Below are 16,543 nucleotides of genomic sequence, written 5' to 3' on the forward strand. Positions count from 1 at the left end.
ACCATTTGGCATGTTGCACTGCGTCATCACAAATAAAACACACACAATTACCCAATATGCATACAAAATATTTTTATAATATTTTAATAAAGGTTGTAGAATGTCAAAAAAAATTTCATTGTATTAACTCAAAAATTTAATTTCAATAAACTCGAAATTTTAAGGTAACCAGGTAACTTTTTTCCTAAATAATTTTTTGACAGTGCATGAATTTGCACATGGTTTGTCTGAAAGCATAATTAAAACACCACATAGACATATAAACAACATAAAAAAACTAGATTTTCACCACAAGGGGTATTAAAAAATGTTATTGATAATAGCTTTACTTATTTTGATGAGTTAAAGCAATGTAAAAAGTAAAACAGGTTGTCATAACGTATATATCATATGTTGTAAAGTTTTCATGAGTGTAAACTGTTCCTGCCCCAGTGTGTATTTTAATACCCATCCCAATCAATAATTTGCCTTATACACTTCCATTATAAAATCATCACTTTAAGTAATTTGGCCTCTGAGAAGATACTTTCAACTCTTTCACTCCATTTAAACCTAACTTGTATTATTCTCAGAAGCCTTTTTTCTGTATTTTGCAAAATCTTCAGTAACATTTCTATAATGATACCAGACAAAAAAAAACCTGTTCTGTACTTTTTATTTTTTCAATGTTTTCTCTCTTTGTTAGAGTGTGTGCAAATACATTTTTTTTTTAGATCTCAATGGTAAAACACGTAAAACCAGGAGACAACCAGAAAACAGCCAATATATATCGAAGTGAGTCATACATCACGATTCGTTTTTTCAGGTATGGCAATAATGCACAGTGACGGGTAGTTTGTAGATGTCATTTCAAACCTTTGTTTTGAGCCGTAGTACTCGGGTCACACTTCAATTGGACTGGACACTCGCTCAATCTCACTCCGACTGGATCTCTCCGTGCATCCCAAGAAAACAGAACGCACACTGTAATAGTCCTGACCCCACCTTGACCTGGAGAGGCTCTGTTGTCAGTCACTGGATATCTTGCTGAATATTCAACTCTTTTGTTGTGCGTTTCTACAAATTGGCCAGCTAAACCAACAGCCAAGTATGACAGAGTTTATTAGTCGCAGACTGGAACTAATTCGCTTGTGTTGTGGCACTAAAGATCCATCCATTATATCTAGGGTGACATATAAAATCTACATCAGGAGCCAGAGAAATTTGTTGTGACACCAGCCTGTCAGGTTCCAGTCAGACGAGCTCAACATCTTTTTTGCTTAATGGTCCATGACGAGATTTGAAATGAACCGTTACTGGCAAGGATAAAACCACCGAACAATATCAACACCTTCACTGTTAATTACATAATATGTCAGGGAAATAAACACGCCCTGCGAGAAGACATCGACATGCACATTGTGGATAGTTTTCACAGCAGTCCAAATCAACAATCCTTAGTCTTTTGGCACTTTTTCAGTTGTTTTTCACATTCGACAGGGTTTGTGATGCATAAACGTCCCTCCGCGTTGGCAGAAGATGAACAATCACAGTTACGAAACTTCACACATCAAGAACGACACAATTCACTTCTGAAATGGACGCCACATATTGTGCTGTATTTGCATAACCATGCATTTGTACAAAGCATGAGTGTCTTTTTTCCCCCTCGGCCTTAATGACACACAACACGCCGGCTTAGTACACAAGTACTTCCCTTAAACAGCAGGTGATATATTACATTTGATAAAGGAAACACAGCCCGAATTACACCATCCTCCTGTTATCTCTCCGGCAGAGGATCTTCTTGAAGGATCTGCGGAAGTCATTATTGAAGATGGTGTATATAATGGGATTGAGGGAGCTGTTGCAGTAGCCGAACCAGAAGAAGAACTTGAAAAGCGCTGAGTGGACGCAGTCGCAAAACGCCGTCAACGTGTAGGTGAAGAAAAACGGGAACCAGCAGATGACGAACACGCCTATGACCACCGCCAGGACGAAGGTGAAGCGCTTTTCCCGGTTCTGACGGCCCTTCCACCTGCTGGTCTTGGCGGCCTGGCAGGCCTCGTGCTTTTCGGCGTCCCCCGGTTTGATTTGGCTCAGCTTGGTCTTTCCCTTTGAGCTCTTCTTCTTGAGGGAGCAAGGGTTGGGGACCTTGTCGTCCGAGGAGGATGACTCCTCCATGTCCATGCCGTTTACCGCGCCCTTGTCGTCCGGTTCGACGTTTGGATCCCCGTTAAGCTTCTCGTGGGGGTCGTTTTCCTTCTTGCCCGCTTCCTTTTTCCTCCGGTCCCCCGGAGGCGCTCTGGTTCGCTTCTTGGCGATCTGGTAGATTCGGATGTACACGAGGACCATGATGATGCAAGGCAAGAAGAACGACCCGATGGAAGAGGAAATAATGTACCATTTTTCTCTGTTGATTTCACAGATGTTCCCCTCTTCCTTCTCCATGGTGATAAGTGGCGGGAAGGAGATCACAGCGGCGATGACCCAAACTACAAAAATGATGCGTTTGATTCGCTTCGGCGTGCGCTTGAGGTTGTACTCGATGGCTTGTGTGATCGACCAGTACCTGTCCAGACTGATGGCGCACAGGTGAGTGATCGAGGCCGTGCAGAAAAGCACATCCAAGGCCAGGTAGATTTCGCACCACACCTGCCCGAAGACCCAGCAGCCCATCAGCTCATTCGCCAAGGAGAACGGCATCACCAGGGTGGCCACCAGTATGTCAGCAAAGGCCAGCGAGACGAGGAACAGGTTTTGGGGAGCCCGGAGAGCTCGGCTCGTGAACACGGCGATGATGACCAGCACATTGCCGAAAACGATGAGGAGGATGAGAAGCCCCACCAGGACGCTCAAAGGAAGGGCCACTAGAAGTGTGTACGAGTGCTCTGTCCCGTTGGTCACGTTGTCACACCCCATTGCTGAGAATCACAATCTCTTCCTCTCACAACTGAAATTATGTTTTCAGTTGATGGCACTTCATTTTTTTCTGTATTATTGAAGGCAAAAGTGACATTTTCGGTCACTTTGACGACTAAAAAAAAATGGAAAACTCTATTATTATAAGAAATAAGGATACATTTATTTAATAGGATCATAAAAATAAGGTAAACAATCACTTTAAGCAATACCACAATATTACACTAAAAGAAAAAAGTAAGGCACGAATGGACCTTACCTTAGCTGGGAAAAAAGCCTGATACGACCCACAAACTTATCAAGCCATCCAAGAAATCTTCATCAGAGTGTAACTTCTTTTTTTTAAGTCGCTCAGCATGACAAAAACGGCGAGGTTAATTGTTCGCATCTCGTCGGTGGTGCGTGCAAAGACCGCGCTTCATCATCAGCGCTCAACTCAGCTGTGCGCGCGCAGGATGTGTCTCGCGCACAGAGCTAATAGAGGCGCGTAATCACATTAGCTTGTGTGTGTGTGTGTGTGTGTGTGTGAGAGAGAGAGAGAGAGAGAGAGAGAGAGAGAGAGAGAGAGAGAGAGAGAGAGAGAGAGAGAGGGTGCGCGCTCGCTTGAGTTCTAAACGACTTCCCTCGTATGCTGTACTTGAGCCACGCCCTCTTATTCTCGTCACACCAGCCTCCAAAATTACGTTGCTTAGCAGCCGCCAAGAGTAGCGAGGTGGAGACGTCAAAAGCACTTAAAACTTCTTAAAACACTCTTTATAAGTGCCTGACGGGTTTAATTCACTTAAACAATTTGTCCGTTTTAGTGATGAGAGAATCTACTAAGTGGCTTTGTTTGTCGGTGATAATATTAACAAAGTACAAACATTATCTAAAAAAATGTTATAAAATTTAATTATGCAGTACTTTATGATAATTAAGTAGATAAAGGTGAGTTATATACGCAGAGGTGAATTTCAAATAAATTTTTACCCTAAAAGTAAAGGAATATCTACCTGACTAACGTTAAATATGTTGAGCTGACTGAAGTTGCCAGGATTCGCACTCACTGAGATCCTGCTCATTTCCGTGACGTTTCCAGGGCTGAAAATCAGCCATTTTAAAATCCCTTCACATTTTTCAGGCTCTCCGTGACCGTGGGAACCCTAATAATAACCAAAAACGTTACTGCGAGTAACTAGTTTTTTTCAAGTAACCAGGCTAAGAGATGAATGAGAAGCGGATGAGCGCGGAGGACGCGCCCGCTCAGTCAGGAGCGGTGAAACAGCGACACCTCCCGGGATCAACCATATGCTGAATCCGAAATCGCCCCCTAAATTCCCTGCATTAATCCACTCATATTTGAAGGAGTGAATGAAAACGAGTGAGTGAATTCGGACAGCTGTTGTGTGTACATCGGCTGTTGACTCGCTATTGCGGCGCATTATGGGATTTATTGAGTGCACCCAAAAACGTCCACCATGGTTTCGGACACCACTTCAAATGGATGTCCCCTCAAATAATGCCCTATTTAAGGTTATATGGGGCGATTTCGGATTCAGCCATAGACTAATATAAAATATTATGGGAAATGAACAAAAATAAACTATTTTATAGCTCAGGTTTTTCGAAGAGAGCAGTCTCAGCTCTGTACATTCTCAACTAGCTTCATGGTGCATTATGGGATAGTCTATGCATTTTAAACAGTATTGAATACTTTTTTCTGCTCGGTTTAAACACATCAAATAATTTTTTTTTTATATTTGAAATGTTTTTTTAATGACAGACGATTGGATGGATGGACGACAGATATAGATGGGTAGTTGGATGGAAGATAGATAAACAGACAGATAGACAAGATGGATGGACAGCTAGATAGATGGATAGATGGACTGACAGACGGATGGACAGATAGATAGATGGGTTGTTGGATGGATAGACAAACACCCTGATAGATAGATGGATAGATAGATAGATAGATAGATAGATAGATAGATAGATAGATAGATAGATAGATAGATAGATAGATAGATAGATAGATGGGTTGTTGGATGGATAGACAAACACCCTGATAGATAGATAGATAGATAGATAGATAGATAGATAGATAGATAGATAGATAGATAGATAGATAGATAGATAGATAGATATAGACTGACAGACGGATGGATGGATGGATGGACTGACAGATAAATAGACTGACAGATGGGTGGACAGATAGATAGATGACGATTTGACATTCGTAAGGCAGTCAAATGAACATTTATTTGAAGAATGCTTATCAAAGCAAAGACTTGATCTGACGGAAGAGGGTCCTGTTACTCGTTCGGGCTGAGTCAGAAAGAAAGAGAAAACACCTTTAAGGCTGTTTTTCTAGAGAAAAGTAGCTTAGACACAGTCCGCACAACACTTGATACCATATGAAGTGTAAAAAACGAAACAAAAAACAAACATTTTGCAGTTACGAAAGAGCAACATTTTGTTTTTATCTCTTGTACTTTTTTACATCCCTGTCCACCCAACCAGACAAATATGAATCTTAAAAAAAAAAGAGAGAAAGAAAGAAAGAAAAACAACATGCTTGATTCCTATACATAGCAAGGCAAGAAAAAAGCAGGAAACAACATTCCTATGTTTAAAAAAACAAAACAAAACATGGAATATGACCTTCATTTATACAGCTTCTATGGCCTAAATGCACAGACAATATAAAAATAATAAAGCATACCCTTACGCTCCAATCATAAGGATTCACCAGAACAATACAAGATCAAAATAAAAATTGCCACCACGGCTGATTAGAACTGCACTGTCATTATTCACCATCAAAAGCACATTTTTTGACTACATTCCTGATTTGTGATGCACTCATCTGATCAAAACTGATCATACCATTACCTTAAGTAAAAACCAGCCTCTCTCCTGCATAAATGGCACATAAATTAAAACAAATGTAACTTAAAATGGGACATGTGTCCCTAATGCACGTCTCACTTGAAGTACTCAAAGGCATTTATTGTCACATAATTCCATTTCGTTAACATCTAACTAATCCCTCACACACACGCGCGCGCACACACACACACACACACACACACACACAAAAGAAAACTCAAATGTACAGTTCTAAGCTTTTATACAAAACCAGGAATGCAATGCCTCTGGTGTATAGTTAAGCATGAACAGAGAAAGCCCTTTTTACAATGTTTGTGTTGTTTTTATTCAGCGCAAGATATGCACCGTATCGGCTGAGCAGGTCCAGAGAGTTCATCTGCGGCGGAACGACCATGCTGGTGGAAACCGGCCCGAGCACACAGTCCGCAATGTCTCACGCGGGGCCGGCTCCTTCACAGCATTACGTTTCTAGGAGGTCCGTAAGCAGCAACAGGTTCTGCTGGTTGATAAAAAAGCAGCGATTTGTGTCCTTTTCATGGCCCCATGAATGCGAAGTGCCTCTCCGAAGCCTTTACACTGCTGCCAATGCACACAACGTCTTTACGGATCAAAGAGCGAGAGGAAACGTGGAAGAAAAAAAAAGACAGCGTGGACAGGACACCAACAAAACATTGGCTTGATAAACAAGAGGAGGTGGAAATTTACAGTCGACTTAAGATAATACTAAACCAAAAAAAAAAAAAAATCCATCTTTTCTTCAACAAAGGTTTGTATAAATCAAAACATCTCAGCTTTTGCTCGCAATACTTGACGATCCGCACCACTTGAAAGTGATAATGAGTGGAAACAAACTAGTCAGACAGAAGTTTAAATCAAAACATTTAATAAAGAGAAAGAAGGTTCTTAATAGAATGTTATCGTTCGAATTTGCTGAGGCAAATGTTTTCATTTATTGTTATAAAATATACATGATAAGATAATTAAAATCAAAGATAAAATACTTCAGAAACAACAATAATAATAATAATAAATGCCCCCATCCATATGTTTAATCGGTAACATGAAATATCACGACCCTTTTACTTGAGGAGGATGCCAAATATCAATACAAAGTGCATTAAAGGCAGCAGCATTAGAGGGGCGGTATGTGGGACAAACGGTGCCCAAACAGTAACCGTTGTTTAATATTCTGGAGCTGAAAACAAGGCGTGAAGTTTGAAACTTGAAGGAAAAAAATGCAGAATAAAAACAAAAAGGATGGAAGTGATGTTGAATGGGCGTTTGGCATTCCTCACAGTAAACGTGGGCCTTTAACTGCTAGCATTGTTCAGCACCTGATATGATATGTAGATGCGACTCTCACCATTAGGACACAAGCAGAGCGCAACACTGTGGATATGGCAAACAAGTAAACAATTACAAACCCCACCTCCAAAACAGAGACCCCCCACCCCACCCCACCCCACCCGATACCAGGGTGACGCCGCGCACTTGCTCCAACTAGCTAAACTCATGTGACGTGATTGCTGTCGAAAATGATTTGATTCATCCATTCACTATATCGCAAAAGGAAAAAGAAAAAAAGTTGCAGATTTATCATATTAAAACGTCAAGCGTGGCAACACGTCCAAATAGCGAACAGGAATGAATATTTCAAAAAAGGGACTGACAAAAGAATCAACAATCATTACGGAATAAATTATACTCTGCAAATTCGTCCTTTTAAAAACCTCTTGGATAATTATGTTCAGACACAAACCACCCAACTGCACTGGATAGGCACAATTCTATTATAACAACAATTAAGAATAGAAAAAAAAATATTAAAATAATATTAAAAAACAAAAACACTAAATTTGTTCACTGCTTCCAAACAGGTCCTTTGTACAATAAAAATATTTTGGTTGTGGGATGATGATAAAACAAAAATCTGTGGGTAAATAAAGAAAAAAATTACTCTCATACAGTATGGCGGCAGCAGCAGCAAAAATGAACTTGTAAAAATGTTTTGTTTTTGCATACAACTGTGTCCTGGCATCGAAACCTCTGTAACGACTTTCAATAAATTGGCAAGATGATTGAAACATTTTTTAAGAGCGCCTCTTCGGAATCACTAATGTACATTAATTTTGGCAACAGAAGTCTAGACGTTGTTTTCTACGGGGGGGAAAGAGAACCTAATTGGCTATGATTCCTCCATCAATTAGAACCCAGTTGCGCAGTTTCTTGTCCTAGATATAACGGCAAGGTAACGTCGTGTGGCGATTCGGCTTCCTCTTTGAGCGTCTCAGACCATGGCGCGGTAGGGGCCCTGCATCTTGAGGAACTGGATGATGAAGGAAGGGCCTCCGGCGACGATCTGCGGCGGGAGGTGGCTGAGGGGGCAGTTCTCTATGCTCATGATGGACAGCTTACTGCACAGGGCCAGCTCGAACGGCAGACTGTGCAGGTTGGGGTTGTCGTTCAGGTACAGGTCCTCGAGGTTCTCCAGTGTGCCTGTGGGTGGGACAGAGAAAGGCTGTGAGTGATTCGCGTATAAATGTTTGCGGTGTCCGTTTGAGGGCGGCGGTGAGGTCATACCGATCTCCTCGGGTAGGTGCTGGAGTAGATTCTCTCCCAAGCCCAGGTACGTCAGGTTGGTCAGGTGACCGATTCCTCTCGGCAAAGTGGTCAGCTGATTATTGGTCAAAACAAGTTTCTGCAAATAAATGCTTGAAATGAATTCCACAATCAAATCAACTAGTATAACAGCCTCCATACAGTTCAAAGCCTGTCCTTTGAATCCCAGAATCCCGGAAAGCAGGTGAGGGGCAAAATTCATCCTATGTTATAAACATACGTCTATATTTTAGTGCAAAGCCCCTTATGGAACATGGTGATGTAAAACAATTGAGATGGAAGAACGTTTTTTTATTTCAATGCTTTTGCTTTCTCAAGCAATAATTTTGCATGCCCTGGAGAAACTATGCATTTGCTTGAAATACTTTACCAAGACTTTTGTATTAGCCCTGAGACAACTTTACATTCACTTATATATAAAAAAACAAAACAAAAAAATAAAGCCACTTCCCTCAAGAAAGTTTGAGGTCAATTGTAAAATGTTTGCATTCTCTTGAAAAAACCTTATGTTCCCATGAGAAAGTTTGCAGTTATTTGTAAAACATTCACATGCTCTTGAAAAAAAACCAGTGTAGCCTCAAGAAACTTTGTGGTTGTTTGTAAATCGTTTGCGTTTTCTTCTAAAAAAACAACAACAACCTTATGTTCCTTCAAGAAACTTTGCGGTCGTTCGTAAAATGCTAGTGTTCTCTTGAAAAAAACCTTTAATTTCCTTCGAAAAAGTTTGAGGTTGTTCGTAAAATGTTTGCGTTGTTTCAGAAAAAACCTTACATTCCCATGAGAAAGTTTGAGGTTGTTCATAAAAACATTTGCGTTCTCTTGAAAAAATGTTGCATTCCCACGAGAAAGTTTGCAGTTGTTCGTAAAACGTTTACGTTCTCTTGACAAAAAAACGTAACGTTGCCTTGAGAAAATTAGAAGTTGTTTGTGAAGTCTTTGCATTCTCTGGAAAAAAAAATTACATTTCCATGAGAAAGTTTGCAGTAGTTATGATCCCTCGAGAAAGTTTGAGGTTGTTCATAAACCATTTTTGTTGTCTTGACAATTTTTTTTTCACGTTGCCTCAAGAAAGTTTAAGGTTTGTAAAATGTTTGCATTCTCTGCAAACTTTCTCATGGGAATGTAAAGTTTTTTCAAGTCGTTCGTAAAATGTTTGCATTTTTGAGAAAACTTAACTATCCTTCAAGAGTGTTTGCAGTCGTTTGGAAAACGTTTGAGCTCTCTTGAAAAAACTTTACATTCTCTTGAGAAAGTTTGCAGTTGTAGGTAAAACATTTGTTCTTTTGAAAAAAATAGTTCCCTAGAGAAGGTTTGTGTTTGCTCGAAAAATATTTGTATTTACCCAAGAAACTTTGCATTTGATCACAGAATTTATTAATAATATGAGGTAGGGATGGGCAACAGTGGTCGTGTACTCGAGTACTCGAACGTGACAGCGACGATTGATCATGAAAACGATGATCGCCCTGACTTTAAAAAATGTATTTGTATATTTCTTGGATTGGTTATTGCGGTATTTTGGACGGTAACTGAGGTCTGATTGGTTAGCATTAGACAGCACGCCTTCCAGACCGCGAAATAAAGTGAAACTGAAGTGCGCAGTGATGCCTGAAGCACTGTGAAAGATCTTGAAATACAGTGCAAGATGTGCGGCAGCAATCTGTCACATACACAGCATTATAATGAGAATATGATTGTCATATAATGTTGTATTCTCCATGCTTTAGTTCCGCGTCTATGAGCGCGCGCTGTTAAAGGAAATCCACAACGAGAGTCAGAGTCAAGCTGCGCATCCGCGTCCTTTTCCACAGATGTAAGTCGTAAGATTACTTGTTTAATACTTGATTATATGTTGTCTATATCTAATTAATCTCATATAGGACGACGTTTGGTTGAGTTTAATAACCAGCTAGCAAAGTGCTGCTATTATATCGGCTGGTGTTGTTCATTCTCTTTAGCTTCAGCTCAAATGTAAACAGCCCGACATTATCGCCTTTGGGTTATTTGAGACGGTCATATTTTTAGGTAGGCTATTTCTTTTTCAAAATCATTGATGATATTTATAATGCAGCAGTGTTACTCATTCGTTACTCAGTGTTACTCATTTTTAACAGTAGATCTGTTTTAAAGTTGTTTCTCATGGATTTGAAAATGATCAGTGATGCTGTAGCCTACTCACTTATCATGAAAAATAAAATTACGTGCAGCGCCAATCTGTTATGTAGGCTACATGGAATTATAATAAGAACACGATTATAGTGTTGTAAATGATCTGTGGTTTCGTTGCCCGTGTATTGGCGTTGTTGTTAAGGGAAGAGTGCATTCAAAATGAGTTTAGTTTTCAAGCCAGTAAAACTCTAGAATGGCCAAGTTCACATGCACATTTGCGTCCTTTTGGGCAGATGTAAATTGTAATAGGCATATATCTGATTAATCTCATATAGGATGCGTTTGACTGAGTTAATTAATTCTCTAGCAAAGCTCAGCGAGGTGGTGTATTCACAGTTTCAGCTCAAGTACAATGCCCGATATCATTGACTGGGTCATTTGAGATGGTTATTTAGTTTCTTTTTCTTTAAGACATTTATGCATCATAATCTAACAGTTATATTTGTATAGTCATATGTTCATATTTGCATAGACATCTCATGTTTTTGTCAGCATACATTTTCGTAATAGTCTTAAAATACTTTCTTATCTCCATGACGGAGACGCCCACGGTTAATCGATTACTTGTTTTTGAGACCTATCGATGATCGAAAAGAAAAATTGACAAAAATGGCCATCCCTAATATGAGGTGGGAGAAAGAACTGCATTTCAATGCTTTTGAGATCAACTGTCACAGAGCAACAAAATACTTTTGCGAAATAATTAAAGGGGGGGTGAAATGCTGTTTCATGCATACTGAGCTTTTTACACTGTTAAAGACTTCGATTCCCATCCTAAACATGGTGTCCATAAACACTGCTCTCAGGTGCAGCAGGTCCACTCGTCCGTGCAACACTAATCGTGCCATGCTCCACTTTATTCCTATGGGTGACATCAAGCAACTTTAACACTTCAGCACAGCATTCTGGGAAGGCAGCGCTGCATTTGAACCGATTTGAACGCAGAAATTACGGGAAACGTCACAACATACGATTCAGTCGTGTCGCAAAAGTGGATTTCTACGGTCACTGCTGTCACAGGACTTCACGAAATTAACAAGAAGTGTGTTTTTGACGGAGCGGTCCCAGCGATAAAGGTTCAGAGTCGTGCTTTGGAAACAGGCGGTGATTAAAACTGCTTCAAATATCTAACTTATGTTGTTGGCTATCGTCGCGTAAGTAAACATCAGTAAACAACACCATCGTGTATAACGTTAGTTAATTTATCAATGGAGCATGCGATCTATGGTGTGTGTTTAAATACATTTGTTTAGCTGACCAATATGTCAGTTTGTTTATTGTAAAACCATCCAAACATAAAACTAGTCTAGGGAAAGTTCTCACAAAGCGTGCTTCGTCATTCAAATGCGCTAACGGTTACTCCATTGCTGTTCTCTGTATAACGTTACACTAGTCTGACGTGCAAAACTGTTTTGCTTGCTACTGCTAAGGTTTAGTCGCATACAATAGTCCATAAACCGAATCATGTCCTCATAAACTGCGAGTAAACACACACAAATGTTGACAGGCCACTAAATACAGTACATACCACAGAGACGGACGTCCTACTGTTGCTGTTTCTCCTGTTCAATTTATTTCAGCCTCCGGATCTGATTCTGGATCATATCTGTATTAGTTGAATCTGATTGATAGCCATGGTTTATTTAGGGTAGCGTATTCTTCTCCACGCTTGAGGACGTCACCTCTTTGTGCGCACTCCGGAAAGACTCGGTACAGCCCATATTTCTTTTATAAATATAATAAAACTAAAGACTTTTCGGAGATATGAAGGATGCAATACTACTCTATAGGTACTCAAGATTGACTGAAACAGTGTCCCCCCCCCCCCCCCCCTTAAAATGCACTGGATTAAAATTGTTCCTCCCATCTTTTATTTTATTTTATCACAATGTCCCCTCAAGGGCTCTGTACAGTACTGCAAAGTATCACTATAAAAGTTCGACCTAACTAAAAATCTCACATTATTTAAGAAACAAAAGACTCAATTTGAAGCCTTAAATGCAGCTGCTTATGTAGACATATGTCCAACCTGCAGATCCTTAAGGTAAGCAATCTCATTCGGGAGGGACTCCAGTTTGTTCTCCTCCAGGTCAAGCTCTCGTAGTTTCCGCAAGTTTCCAATCCCATGAGGCAACTTCTTCAAGAGATTGTTGGACAATATAAGGACCTGAAAGAACCAAAGGAAAAACAATGAGTTAAAACATAGACCTAGCTACATGACAAAAACGGGTTTGCCATCATGAAACTCAGTGAATTGTTAAAACACAGAACATTATGTCACCTCTAAAGACACAAGTCCACAGATGTCCTCTGGAATCTTGGTAAGCTGGTTTGTTGCCAGGTTCAGCTCCACCATACTGGTCCACGTCCCAAAATCCAGCGGAAGAGATGTTAACTGGTTGTCCTGTAAAAATCATTTTAAACAAATAATTGAATGGAAGGCTTGGCCATGCAAAACTAGCCACAACTATGCTTATCGGTCCAGCAAAAAACAGCCTCTACGATATTCTGCTCTGTAGTTAAAGCCTATGCCCTGAAAAGCTTGTTTCCCTACATATCTTCAACAGTGACTCCATGTGAACAATTACCTTCATATTGAGCTTGCTGAGCACTTTGGCTCGGGAGAAGATGCCGAAGGGAATCTTGTTGATACGGTTGTGCTCCATGTTGAGTGAGTAGATGGTGGAGAACTGGGACGGGCCGCCCACTGGGTAAGACTGGAAACAGTTTCGCGCCAGAGTCAAACTCGTCAGGTTCACCAGACTGGACAGAAGCCCCTGAGGAGGAAGAGATACGGATCAATAAAATGACAAATAATACAAGACAATAATTATAATTATACAATTATACAAAACGATAATTATTAAAAGCTGGAATGAGCTGAAACAAGCCTTGCCTCTGGTAACACTGAGATGTTGTTGTTTTCAAGGTTGAGCTCTTCCAGCTCTCGGCACTTCGCCAAAGATCGAGGGATCGATGATAGGCGGTTGTATCTCAGACCCAGACGGTTTATACTCGACAAGTTACCTGAAACAGTAAATGAACGTGAGAAATACCATCAATAGGCTAAAGTTTATGGTACAAGGACCAGGTTTACTAACAGCTTCATCAGCGCAAACCATCTTCTGACGTTAAAAAACTACTATCAGGATTTACTAAAGACATTAAGTGAAAAACTATCGTGGACTGTTATTTTGCGGCTAAATTTACTTGCATAAGCATTTGTATTAGTTTCCCTTTCAGATTCAGCATTTAAATGAATCCTGCAAGGTGAGTGTTAATTTTGTTACCTATTTTTAATTTAGTCTTAGCCTTAGTCTTGAGCTAAATGTTCTTGTTAGTTTTAGTCATATTTAGTCATTCACATATCTTTTTTATTTAGTCAAGTTTTAGTTGACCAAAAGTCTTGTCATTTTAGTCTAGTTTTATTCAAAAGACAACTAAATATTTCTTAGTCAAGTTTTAGTTAAAACATTTAAGTCTTTTTTACATAAATTATTTCCAATACAATTTCAGTCAAACAGTGTTTTATACATCTCAAATATTGGTTAAATGTCAATTACCAGACAAACTACACTTGATGAATGATTTTTGTTGAATGAAACACTTCATATATATATATATATATATTACACCGTATTTTCCGGACTATAAGTCGCACTTTATTTCATAGTTTGGCTGGTCCTGCGACTTTATATTTCAAATTTAATTCATACTGACTGACGAGAATAAACATATAGCCGCGAGAGGGCGCTCTATGCTGTTCCTGTGGCCTACCCCAGAAAAAAAAAACTGAAAACAGAAAAAAAAAAACTCTTAACTGAAATATTAACTTAAAGACTTAGAACTTAGAAAGACTGAACAGAATAAAAATGCCCCCATAAAGAAAATCTTATTCTGTAAAACACAAACTGCATGTAGTAAAATATGCAGCGGAGAATGATTCACGCAGCGTTCCTCTCGCGCGGCTGAGCCTCTCCCGGCAGAGTTCAAGCATCTGTGGACTCGTTCCTTCAGCTTTGGCCATCTTGCTTACAGTCCACGATTAGCTTTCTTTGTTTTTCTTCATTACAGTTAAAGTAACCTCTGCTTTTCGCCAGTCCCTCATAAGTTTCTCACTCACTTCAAAATTTCTTTCTTCTGCTTGGTTATGCAGTGAGCGAGTGCACGCATGCGCGCGCGGCTCCCGCTCTGCCCTAATGCGACTTATAGTCCAGTGCCACTTATATATGTTTTTTCCTCTTCATGACGCATTTTTTGACTGATGCGACTTATACTCCGGAGCGCCTTATAGTCCGGAAAATACGGTATATATAAATACGGTAAATATAAATATGCTGTACATATAAGGGAAAATAAGTTTGCATTTTTAAGAACTATTTAAAACTTTTCTTGTGTTAAATTGTATTCATTAATATTCACTTGTGTGTGCTTATATAAGTATAATAAAATAAAAATATTAGGATGCAAGGTAAAAATTTCACATTTAAGGAAATCTAGTCTAGATACATGTATTTATTTATTATGTATTTATTAAAGAGCCATATAGGCACCAAGTAGGTAAACCATGGAATTACAAATTATTATTATATTAATATTATATATAATTAAAATATTATTGTATTTCCAGCCACAAAATGACTAAATTTGCCTCTTTGCATTGGCACTCTCTATTTTAACCTTAATCAGTACACTATAATATAAATATATTAGAAAATAAAAATATTTTAAGTGCTCATTAATGGACCATAATTATTGAACAAATAGTTTTTACTACCAAAATATCTCCTCCAAATGTTCATTACTGTACTGTTTACCTGTATAGTGAAGCTATTGTCTATTCAATGTATAGACTCTGCTATTCAATGTCTCTGGCTTTAACTGCTATGCCACATTTAGTGCGGCAAAACACTATATATTGTTTGAATTTCGTATTAAAACTTTACAAATTTGGCGTGAGATTACTTGGCCAGAGTGAGAAGTGCGAGTCAGAGCCTGAAAGCGTGTGCCTCACGCAAAATTCGCGACAGTTGGCAACTGTTTTCTGCTTCATGTAGTTTCGCGTTTTCTCCACAGTGATGCACTGTACATTGGTGCAGTCTCGTCATCGTCTTTGTCTTTGTCTTAGTCATGGAAAAAAAGGCTGTTGACGAACATATTTGTCTCGTCTCTTCTGATGAAATTAACACTACAAGGTGATTTAGTTATTTTCTATTTGCTCTATCCATTATTTACCAGCCAAAAAAGAACTGTACAGTACAATTTTTGTTTGCCTCCAACAATAAAGATCCCAGCAGGTCCTCACCTATAGTCTCAGGTAGGTCAAGAAGTTCATTGTGCTGCAGGTCAAGGTTGGTGATCTGAGTGCAATTGCCGATCTCTTTAGGAAGGTGCTCCAACTGGTTGTGGGCTACATCCAGCGTAATCAAGTTACAGAGCTCACCTATAACACAAGCCAGCAGAATCGTTGCAAATGGACATCACAAGAGATTTTATGTAATGACACTATATGCATTTATATTTTTTATAAAAAAATATAATATATATATATATATATATATATATATATATATATATATATATATATATATATATATATATATTAGAGCTGCAACTAACGATTATTTTTTCTGTCGACTAATCTAACGATTATTTTTTCGATTAGTCGACTAATCTAACGATTAATTTTTTTACCCTTTGAAATTTTTCAAAATTCTGTGGCACCCCCTCGCATAAGTTACGCTAGAGGTGTAACAGTACAGACTGCTCACAGTTCACTTTGTATCACGGTTTTAGGTTCACGTTTCAGTACAGTTTGGTATTTGCTATGTTCAGGGGAAAAAGGACTACTGTCAAATGAAAATAAAGAAAATAAGAACAGATAACTTAAATAGAAGCAGCAGCACAAATAAATACTATTGAGCAAAGATGAGAATAAAATAAACAATGCTTTTCAGGATTTTCAGGTAGGTCTAACATTAGT

General features: G+C 39.0%; 2 protein-coding genes across 4 annotated transcripts in view; both read right to left on the minus strand.

The window, feature by feature from the left end:
- Nucleotides 1–290: 290 nt before the first annotated feature.
- On the minus strand, nucleotides 291–3,448 carry adra2a (adrenoceptor alpha 2A). The gene is made up of 2 exons (XM_067414897.1): nucleotides 3,161–3,448; nucleotides 291–3,016 (listed from the first exon to the last, which is right to left on the minus strand). The coding sequence occupies exon 2, from the start codon at nucleotides 2,899–2,901 to the stop codon at nucleotides 1,747–1,749; it is 1,155 nt and encodes a 384-aa protein (XP_067270998.1). The 5' UTR covers nucleotides 2,902–3,016; nucleotides 3,161–3,448; the 3' UTR covers nucleotides 291–1,746.
- A 1,672-nt stretch (nucleotides 3,449–5,120) lies between these two features.
- shoc2 (SHOC2 leucine rich repeat scaffold protein) overlaps nucleotides 5,121–16,543 on the minus strand; it is a 35,302-nt gene continuing 23,879 nt past the window's right edge. For all 3 annotated transcript variants that reach the window (XM_067416212.1, XM_067416213.1, XM_067416211.1), the window contains 7 exons: nucleotides 15,866–16,003; nucleotides 13,457–13,587; nucleotides 13,149–13,337; nucleotides 12,842–12,964; nucleotides 12,590–12,727; nucleotides 8,353–8,470; nucleotides 5,121–8,268 (listed from right to left, as the gene is read on the minus strand). In XM_067416212.1, the coding sequence (XP_067272313.1) occupies nucleotides 8,060–8,268; nucleotides 8,353–8,470; nucleotides 12,590–12,727; nucleotides 12,842–12,964; nucleotides 13,149–13,337; nucleotides 13,457–13,587; nucleotides 15,866–16,003 (1,046 nt within the window). In that variant the 3' untranslated portion in view covers nucleotides 5,121–8,059. The remainder of the gene's footprint in view (nucleotides 8,269–8,352; nucleotides 8,471–12,589; nucleotides 12,728–12,841; nucleotides 12,965–13,148; nucleotides 13,338–13,456; nucleotides 13,588–15,865; nucleotides 16,004–16,543) is intronic.

Source organism: Pseudorasbora parva, chromosome 14, assembly GCF_024679245.1.
Source record: "Pseudorasbora parva isolate DD20220531a chromosome 14, ASM2467924v1, whole genome shotgun sequence".
Lineage (NCBI taxonomy): Eukaryota > Metazoa > Chordata > Actinopteri > Cypriniformes > Gobionidae > Pseudorasbora > Pseudorasbora parva.